The sequence below is a fragment of the Panthera onca genome, chromosome C2 (genome assembly GCF_046562875.1).
Source record: "Panthera onca isolate mPanOnc1 chromosome C2, mPanOnc1 haplotype 2, whole genome shotgun sequence".
Taxonomy (NCBI): Eukaryota; Metazoa; Chordata; class Mammalia; order Carnivora; family Felidae; genus Panthera; species Panthera onca.
The window spans coordinates 10928605-10938941 of record NC_138347.1 but is presented as its reverse complement, the minus strand read 5'-3'; the positions used below and the strand labels follow the sequence as shown (position 1 = coordinate 10938941).

Sequence of the window (10337 nt, the reverse complement as noted above, 5' to 3'; positions counted from 1 at the left end):
AGGTACAGAATTGGTTCTGACCCAACAAGCTACAAATCCCCAGAGCCCATGTGGCCTGGGTCTCGTGGAGCACAAACAGACCCAGAACAGAAGTGGAATGCCCTAGGATTTCTGCGCCCTGGTCCCCACGTTCCCCGAGTTCCTCAGGTGGGGTCCAGAACTGACCCTGGGCCACGGCCAACCCTCCTGCCTTTGTCGCGGTGCCCTCTCCAGCCTGGCAGGCGACCCACCCACCCTGGCCTGGGACCTCTGTCTCTGCTTCCTTCCCTCTCTGCAGGTCTAGGGCATCCCTGGCTTCCAGCACACGGGGTACCTCTGGGTACCTTTCCTCCCACGTGCACCCCCTGCTGGCTGCCTCGTCAATCCTAGGAGGGGGGCTGTACCCTTTTCCCGGAGAGTCAATCTGCCCAACCAGATGATCCACGTTTATTTTAAACAGGTGCTTTCCTAGGGGACTGACAACTGGGGAATTTGTGGAACATGGGGTTATCTTGGAAAATTTGGTAGAGGGTGACCTAAGGATTGAACTGCTTAAACCATTAACCACACACAAAGTCGGTAGATGTATTGTTTGAGTTTAAATAATTGGCGGGATGCAGGCTGTGCGTGGATGAATGTAGGTGGACAGAGAGATCGGTGCAGCCCACAGCCAGGACCCCAGCCGGTCTGCGGCAATCCAGCAGCAGCTCTCTGACCTTAACTGTGAGTGGATCCACAAGAAGACCGCCCCCGGGCAGCCGGAAGAGGTTTCTGAGAGCGAAAACTGAAACCTATTCTCTCCCCCCAGGGGAGCTCCGGGACCCCTTACACAGATCCCATTTAATCTTATTAGACTTGTCCTAACCCCTCTCTATTGGTTTCAAGCTGATAACATATCGGAAGCAGAAATGAAAAGGCTGTTCGCAGGAGAAATGCCTCGGCACGAAAGAGGTGGTCTTTGTGAAGCGGACCGAGCCTGAGAAGTCACTGTACCATCACCTAGTGCCAGACGACACAGTGGCCGACGGCCCCACACCGGGACCACCGCACGTTATGACTTTACGTTCACAAGGATGACCTTAGTCACTAAGAAAAGGTTCAACTACTTTGCTTATCGAGGCAGAGAGGCAGAGACATATATGATGTATTTCAGGAACTGAATAGTTCAAACGAAAATATCTTGAGTGTGTTAAAAAGCATTACCTCTCCCCCGAAGAGTATCCAAATTCTCATCTCTGGGGAAACATAGCTGCCTAAGTGATTCAGTCTCGACGATCTCTCTCTCTCTCTCTCTTTAATATTTATTTTTGAGATAGCACAAGCGGGGGGAGGGCAGAGGGGGACAGAGGATGCAAAGCGGGCTCTGCACTGACAGCAATGAGCCCGATGCGGGGCTCGAACTCAGGAACCGGGAAATCACGACCTGAGACCAACTGGGACGCTCCGCTGACTTCATCGGACCCCCGGGTGCCCTAGTCCCGATGGTTTCTAGATGCCTGGGCCTTGATAGCAGGATGTCTCGCCTGACTTGATCACGTGGATGTTCCTCGACATCGCCTCTTGGGCGCCGGTCCCCGGTCGCCCCTGTGTGGGAGCGAAGCCGGGAGATAATGGAGAGAGTCTGGAGGGAAACAAGAATGCAGGATGGGTTCTCCAACGTGAGCACACACGAGAGGCAGTTTCAAATGCAGATTCCTGGGGTGCCTGGGGGACTCAGTTAAGCGTCCGACTTCGGCTCAGGTCATGATCTCAGGTTCGTGGGTTCGAGCCCTGCATTGGGCTCTGTGCTGACAGCTCAGAACCTGGAGGCTGCTTCCAATTCTGCGTCTCCCTCTCTCTCTGCCCCTCCCCAACTCACACTCCATCTTTCTCTCTCTCTCTCTCGAAAATAAATAAGCATTTAAAAAATAAGAATAATTAAATTAAATTAAAAATAAAACCTTTAAAAAATATATTAGAGGGGCGCCTGGGTGGCTCAGTCGGTTAAGCTTCCAACTCTTGGTTTTGGCTCAGGTCATGATCTCACGGTTTCATGAGTTCGAGCCCCGCATCGGGCTCCTGTAGAATTGTCCTGTGATCCCCAACTTTGCAGCAGGCTGAGTACCTCCCGGGAGGGGAGAGGAACCTCGGTAGCCTTGGGGGAAGGCAGGATGGACGGAAAAGTTTTTCTGAAAGGGGGAAGCTTGAGCTCCATCAGGGCTGAAGGAGACAGAGGAAGGGGGACCGGCTGTGCGAGGAAGCAGGGAGGGCCCGAGGAGGGGGGTCATCTGGGGACCAGGCACTGAAGGCCTTGGAAGCCAGGACGGTGGCCTCAGTTTCCCCTCCGGCTTGGCACAAGGCCTTCTGCTCCCAACGTGGGAGGGGTGCTGCGTGCAGCGGGGAGAGCCCCCTGTGTCTTGCCCGTGAGGGGCCAGACTCCACAATCCCTTCTCCCTCTGCCTTCTCCCCTCGGACGGAGGCACCCTCCTCCCTGTTCCCCCGTGGCCTCTGTGGTGTCTCCCTGCTTCCGGGGCCCCAGCGGCTCAGCTGAGCTGGGAGAGGGGGCTGAGCTGCCAGCCGTCCGAGGAGCTGATCGAGGCAACAGGCTCCAAATGGAAGAGTTAAGCCTTTAACCACTTACTCTGAGGGTACCAGATGGCACCAGCAAGAGTCTAAAGTGAGGAGGAAGGGCCGGCCTGCCCCGTTCTGTTCCCAACCCCCCCGTGCACCTGCCAGGGGTCAGGTGGATCCGCCCAGACAGAGAGCTGCTCCCTAAACAAAGGCTCTGGTGGTTTCAGGGCCCCCCGGGGTGTGGGTGGGAGGCCAGAGGGAAGGTCCTGGAGTGGAGAAGTCAGAGCGGGGCGAAGTGTCCCCAAGCCTTCCCCTTCCCCGCGAGGAGCCTGGAGACCCCACCGGGGGAGCCCAGAATGAAGGCGCCAGGCTGGGGGTGCAGATGTGTGACCTGTCAGTGCTCCCCCCACCGCCCCCCGCCTCCCGCCTCTGGAATACTGATACAGTGGCTTGTTCAGCAGCTGTTTGGGACAATGAGGATGGAACCATGTTAGGACAGTGGAAGGACTCTGGGTTCTTGATGACCATGGATCCATCGTATTAGCCCTGAGCTGCCACCTTGGCACTTCTTGATTTTTCTGTGGTGGAGGTGGGGTACCTTCTTTTAAAAAAATTTGTTTTGTGTTTATTTTTTGAGAGAGAGAGAGAGAATGCCTGAGCAAGGGAGGAGCAGAGAGAGAGAGAGAGACAGGGAGAGAGAGAATCCCAAGCAGGCTCCGTGCTGCCAGCACAGAGCCCAGTGCAGAGCTCGATCCCATGAACCGGGAGATCATGACCTGAGCCAAAATCAAGAGCCAGACACTTAACTGACTGAGCCACCCAGGAGCTCCCCGGGGTGCCTTCTCTGTTAAATCTCTGTGGGTTAGGTCTCCACTACTCACAGCATGACCTAATCCTAACCAACCCACGAAGCCTGCTAGAGACGGGCGCGAAGGTTACTTGAGAAGACGTGCATTCTGCCTGACCTTCCTGTCACTACAGGTGTCCCTAAGGGAGTCAGTTACCGCCTAGACTTGTCTTCATGGGCAGATGAGCTTAAGGATCACTGCCCTGCCTATATATAGGGTGACCGTCTAAACTGAGTGAGGTCAAGTACGTGAAAATGGTTTGTATGTCTAAAACGATCACACATGGAAGGAGTCTGCACCTCCTGGGTAGGCCTTGGACCTTCCTCGGGTGGACGAGGCAGGATCCACTGGGCTCCAGCTCCATTTGCCTATTTGCTTTTGGGCTCATTTTAGGACAGACCGTTCCAACACACCACCTCCTTGGGAGTCACCATGGTCCATGGAGACAGAGCGGGGATGTGGTTGTGGGTGACGGTGAGGGCCGAAGAGGAAGGGATACCTCACCAGCCGACCTCTTAGCGAGACAGCAGCTCCTCTGACCTCATGAAGTCTCTTCCATAGGACTCGTCCACACACGCAGGGTTGCTGTGCCTCGTTACCTTACTGTTTGTTTCATTCAGGCGTAGCACGCGATTGGTCTCGAAGAGTCCTGGCTATGCTCACCATCCTCCTGTCCTCCCCATCAGAAGAAACCTCTTATTACCATCAGCTGCCTAACCCATCACAGAGGGTCTTAAAAGAAATGCCAGAGAACAAAGTTCCTTTGATCAAAGTATCTTCAGATGCGTCTACTCTCGTTATGCCCTGGTGATGAAAAGCAGCAGGAATGTTCCCCAAAGAGTGAAAAGGAAATGAGGTCAGCAACATCAGGTCTAACCGTGGGCATCCTTGCCGGCCCTCAGCTTGGACTATAATAACAGGAGCTTCAGTTGATGGGGCACTCAGGAGGTGCCAGACATGGCTTGCGCTAAGAGTTTTAAAGCCCTCAACCCTAGTTGACTAATGAGTTAACTGAGCTTCAGGGAAGTGAAGTAACTTGTCCAAAGTCCCCTGGTTCATAAGCTGGAAACTTGAGATTCCACCTAGGTCTATCCGACTCCCAAAGCCCAGCGTACTTTCCATGACTTTCTGCTGGAAGTTTCCACGCTTGGTATTACGCAGCATTTCTTAATTATGCATCCAGTATTATGTAACTAAGTTGCACATTAAAGGGGGTCCTTTTGATGTCTCTGGTTATACTGACGTCTCTTTCCCCTAAGTGCCTTCCTAATGATGAAACCAGGTCTCAAGGGAAGAGGACCCCAAACTCATCTTATTAGATCATTGTGGTATTCAAACAAAAATAGCGTCCGTTGGTTTATCTTGTTTGAGAACCTTAAAAGTCTTCCATGTTTCCCCTCTCACTGCAAAATAATGTGTTTTTGCAAGGCATCCTGCCTCTTGCTCAATTTTGTGTTGAAATATCTTTTTGTTGTGGGTGTCCACTTGGAGGCGGCTGCTTTGTCAGCTGGTGTCGCCTGGTGTCGCCATGTTGTGGGAGGGAAAAAAACGCCAAATACTCCGGGAACAAAGCCAAAAATGGTGGTTAGCCCTGTGGGCTTTAGACTCTGACTTCAAAACATCTCCGTCTCCTCACCTGTAAAGTGGGGAAATGGTAGAACCTACCTGATGGGGTCATTATGGGATTAAATGAATGCCCAGTAGTAGAGAGGCAGCGTGAATAATGGCTGTGCACGTGATCTTTGGATTTGAATTTTTAAAATTTTTTTATGTTTATTTATTTTTGAGAGAAAGAGAGAGAGAGCACGAGCAGGGCACTTGGCAGAGAGAGAGGGAGACGCAGACTCCGAAGCAGGTTCCAGGCTCCGAGCTGTCAGCACGGACCCCGACGCGGGGCTCGAACACAGGAACCATGAGATCATGACCTGAGCTGAGGTCGGATGCTTAACCGACTGAGCCACCCAGGTGCCCGTGAACTCTTCATTTAAATCTTCACTCCTCCACCCCAGAGCAAGTTACATGATCTCTTGATTCTTGGAGGATTCTTGGATTAACGGGTTCCACAGACTCCTGTTCACTTCACCTGTTCACCCACCAACTCCCAGCTGAATCAATCCCTGTTACAGCTTTCCAGGTGCTTTATGGGACAACCAACTTACCTTGGAGCATCTGGATGGGTTTTCACCTCCTTGGAACCTCCTTGTCTCTCACTCACCCTCCGACGCCTTTTTTTCGAGCAATGGGAAGCAAAAAGCCTGTTTAGCCACTGTCTGGACCACATCTCCTACTGATGGCAAACTGGTTCCCTGTAGATTATATTGGTGGCTCAAGCTGGTTGGCACACTATTTCAACCTTTTTGTGACCGCACACTTGGTTCTTTTTCTTTCTGACCTAAAAGTTTCGACCACACAACCTTTAGCTCTGACCACCCCTGCTCCCCATCAAGCTCCTTTGGGCTTAGTTGTAATCCTCCCACTGACCAGCCCTCAAGATGGCCTTAACAAGATGGGAGTCGAGATCCCTAATTCACCAACAAGCTTTAATGGAACCTCCAGTAAACCTACAGCACTTTGCCAACACTCTTAGAAACCTCAGTCCTCACAGCATCCCTGTGAGGTCGTTGTTGAAGTATCTTTGGCTGCAGTGGTCCAGAGTCGAGCCCAGCAGAGTTGGTAACGACTGCCCGTAGCATGGTCCCAACCGCTTGTTAGAGGAATCACCCTTAAGAAAATTTACCAAGATAGTAGTTTTCCCATCTCCGCACTTTGTTGGTTAGGGTTTTCCATTTGCTTGGGTTTATCCTTTCAATCCCTTTGCTAATTAAATCTCTGACAAGTATGTACTGGTAAGAATAGACACTGTCAATGTACTGAAAGCAAAACTCCTTTCTGTTATTGATGATAAACCATTTCAAAGAAGACCAGGCTGAGTCTAAAGCGTTTAGGTAATTGTAAAGGGAAGGCAGAGAGAGTAGTTCGTGGCCACAGGACTTGGCTACCTCCGGGCAACACACAAGGCTCGTTAGGTTAATGACCGATGGGGCATGGATCTGGGCCTCTGGCTCTTTGTCTTCCTCTGGCTTCTTCTTGTCTTGCTGCCTTCTCTCTTTGACCACAATGGCGCACTTCCCGTAGGCCTTCCTCGCCACATCACAGAACTCAGAGAAGAGGCTGTCTTCCTGTTTGATGCATACCTCATCTCTAAGGAACGTCCGGTACTTCCAAGGCACCCATCCTTGACTACCACCAGCATGCACGATACACCAAGTTGGAGTTTGCATGAAACACCCGTCACTGAAATCTTCTCCGGTGACAAGACTCTCGGCAATATTGGTTTCTCCAAAATATATGGTCTTAAATCCATCATTTTGCAGTGTTTTCAGCGTTTTCAAATATTGGAGGCATCGCTTCCTCTTGATGTTATCGAATGGATTTCTGGTAATGATGTTTCTTAAAAGAGGGTTTGCAAAGTGAGGCATGGTGTCTTCTCAAGGGTTTTTAAAAGCCTGCATGTCTCCATCTGTGCAGCTTTGGCAAGAGTGACGTGATGACCTCACAAAGGGCTTTCTTACAGCGAGGCCAGTCACATAGATACACTGTGGATTTCAAAGCACCGCGAAACACATACTGAGAACAATTTTCTTCTGGCTTATATGATATGGGAACGGGAAATGCGAACCACGAAAAAATGTTTCTTTGACATCGCTTCTGCCATGGTCTGGGGCAGAGATTGGCAATCGTAAGAGTTTGCTAGAGCTGTTGTAACAACATACCAAAGACTGGCCAGCTTAACCAACAAAGTTATTTTCTCATGTTCCCAGAGGCTGGAAGTCCAAGATCAAAGTGTCAGCAGGTTTGGTTTCCTCTGAGGTCTCTCTCCGGGGCTGGTAGATGGCCACTGTCTCACTGTGTCCTCACATGGCCTTTCTTCTGTGTGCGTGCATGTCTCTGGCCTAATTTCTTTATGATCTTTAGGATTTCTTTATGTTGGATTAGGACCCACCCATGTGACCTCATTTTACTTTAATCACCTCTTTAAAGACCCTCTTTCCAAACATAGTCACATTCTGAGGTACTGGGGATGGTTAGGGCTTTGACACATAATTTGCGGGACGGAGGGACACAATCCTAACCACAACAGTCCTTTAACGGTGATGAGCCAAATTTATGACGCCTTTCCGATGGGTTCATGAGGACAAAGAGGAATATTTACATTCATTCATCCATTCCAAATGTATTTATTGAGCACCTACTAAGCACCGGGCATTGTGTCAGGAGCCAGTGGTACAGCGATGACATGTCCAGTGAGACCTGCCCATGGGTGTGGGTTAGTCTGCGTATGCATGGAGTTCACAGGTGGAAGAGGAAGGTATGGCAAATAGTACAAAAGAGTCAGTCTGCAAGCCTATCTTTCATTGGCTGCCAGTTCTTGAGTGAATTCAGTAACCCATCTGGAAAGCACTTTTGATTTATACACTCAAGGCAAAAGGACACTTTGCTTTAAATGCTAGCGGCCTCTTCAACTGCCTTTGTATTTTCTTGTTCCCTTCCTTAGAGCTAAAGATGTTTCCTAAATGTGCAAAATAGATTCCCTCAAATGACAATGTGGACGAGATGATTTGTCAGGTCCTTCACTCAGTTGCTGAACAGATGAGTGTTTCTCTTCCACCAGGGTTTTCTTGGGACTCAAGCTTAGGCAACCCTAGACAGTAAGATTATGCCAGCCTAGTAAAGTTAACACGAAGCGTGTGCTCTCTGGACAGCCTCTCAGAGACCAGGATCAGGGAGTTTGGGTTGGTAATTAGCCTGTGACCATTTTCTCTTTGGATTTTTCCAAAAAAAAAGTGGGGACTGTTTTTCAGACCAAATTTGATAGGAATTCCAAATATGTGGAACAGGAATGTGGCTGCTGTGGCTGAAATAATGGTGGTCCCAGAGTCACCCTGTTCAACCACCCTCTCTCTCCCCTGTCCCAAGGTACCTTGTGCCCTGAAACAGCAGTGTGAGAGCACTATATAAAGCAATGAGGTCGATTCCAAGACAATTCTTTGCTTTTTTCATCCAATGTTTAGTTATGGATATGAGAAACACGTTCAGAAGTATAGAAGAGAATGTATCATATGTTATCTTCTGTGTAAATATACATGTATGAGTAAATGATAAATAGATATGCACATTTACTTGTATTTTCAAGTAGGATAAACAGAGGATGAACCAAATATAAATTAAAATTGCTTACCTATAAGTGGAGGGATAGAACAGGAGGGACAAAAAAGCAGGAGACATTGGCTTTTTCGAATGTATCTTGTTTCATAGTTTTAACCAGAAAATGTAGACATTTTACATTTTTTACAAACGAAAGGAAAAAAAGAAAAAGAAAACAAAGGATCTCGAAAATATGCAAATAAAGCTGAAACTAACGAACCTAACTGCTTCTCCTGTCAGTAACAGCAGCAACAACAAAATCACTAATCCCAGCAGCAATGTATACTTCTCTCTAAATATGAGGCTGTAATCTGACATGGGTTCATCGCTGTGTTTCCTAAATTTCACATCTGAGTGAAATCATATGATATTTGTCTTTCTCTGACTGACTTATTTCACTTAGCGTAATACATTCCAGTTCCATCCACGTTGTTGCAACGATTAGAGGAATTGGAGGTCCTCTCGTTCTAGGGGAAGGAAATGTACAAGATGAGTTTGGGACATCTTGTCCAGCCTAAAAGCAAAGAAACCATCAGAGACTACTAGGTTCTGTGGGAAGAACCCAAGAGTCAATTTGAAAGGTTCCCATGGGCTAAAATGGAAGAGTTTGAACATCAACCATTGAAGAAATAAATGATGACTCCAAGAAATTGAAGCAGAACGAAGGTATGAAAATCTCTGAGTTCAAAACAGCAACAACAAATCAGACACACCAATTAAAAAAATACTCAAAAAACCTGCTAGTTGCCCGGAGGTGGTATTGGAGGGCCCCACAGCACTATTTCGCCTATTAATAAATAGAAGAATCAAGCACTTATCTGGACTTTTCTTGTGTTGATTCCATTCCAGAGCGGGAAAGGCCAGGATGGCGTGTCCAAGCAGATGTCACTCCAAGGTGGCGGGTGTGAATGTGGCCCCGCTGGGCAGGCAATGGGAGTAAAGTAAATCTGAGCACTGGGGTTGTGTGCAGGGGCTCTGGTACTGGATAAACCTAGGATTAAATCTTAGCTCCACCCCCAGTAGCCTCAGCTTCTCTCTGTAAAATGGGGAGAACACCTATCTCAGAGTACTGAATCAAGGACGTAGGAGGTAGCAAACATAATCTACTGGCATGGAGCTTTATAAATGGCTGCTTGTTATTGTTGAGACAGACTGGCTGAGAAGACAGACCATAAGAGAGCTTGGCAGTGACTGATGAGAAGAAAAAAAAGTCATGGAGGGAAGTCAAGGAGAAGAAAAGGAAGGAAAAGTTAAAAAAAAAAAAAATCAAGGCTGAGGACCAATATTGAAATGAACTAGATTGTCTACCCTGTTGCAAAAAAGGAAAATATCCCCTTCTTCTCTTCCTTCCCTCCCTCCACCTTCCTTCCTTCCTTCCTCCCTCCCTTCCTTCCTTCCTTCCTTCCTTCCTTCCTTCCTTCTTTCCTTCCTGTTTCTCTTTTTTTCTCTCAACTTCATCAATAAATCTTGAATGCTTCCAGGTTCCAGGCAGTATAATCTTGGAAAGACTGGAGTCTCCTGAGGTCCCCTCAAGGAAGGCGCCATCTTGTGGGAGAAAAGAGTCAACAAAGAGTCTCAGTAAAAGGAGATGGGCCTTGGTTGGGGAGGAAAATTCTAGAAACGGGGTCTCATGGGAAGGAGACCTTTCAAGGAGGAGATGGAACAAGCCAGTTGTGGAAACCTGGGGACGGCAGTGGTGAAGAGCTTGTATTTCAGCTGAGATAAATCCTTTAAGGAGTTCCTAACCTCTTTCCT

The 10337-nt window shown here is 48.6% G+C and overlaps 1 protein-coding gene across 1 annotated transcript; it reads right to left on the bottom strand.

Moving 5' to 3' along the window:
- Positions 1-5896: 5896 nt before the first annotated feature.
- Positions 5897-7135, bottom strand: CC2H21orf140 (chromosome C2 C21orf140 homolog). Its single transcript, XM_060640439.3, has one exon. It carries the CDS (start codon positions 6854-6856, stop codon positions 6101-6103), a length of 756 nt encoding a protein of 251 aa, XP_060496422.3. The 5' UTR covers positions 6857-7135; the 3' UTR covers positions 5897-6100.
- Positions 7136-10337: the final 3202 nt, after the last annotated feature.

What these genes read in the sequence shown, in the direction of transcription:
- CC2H21orf140 (XM_060640439.3), bottom strand. Translation starts at nt 6,856, where the DNA reads ATGCCTCACTTTGCAAACCCTCTTTTAAGAAACATCATTACCAGAAAT.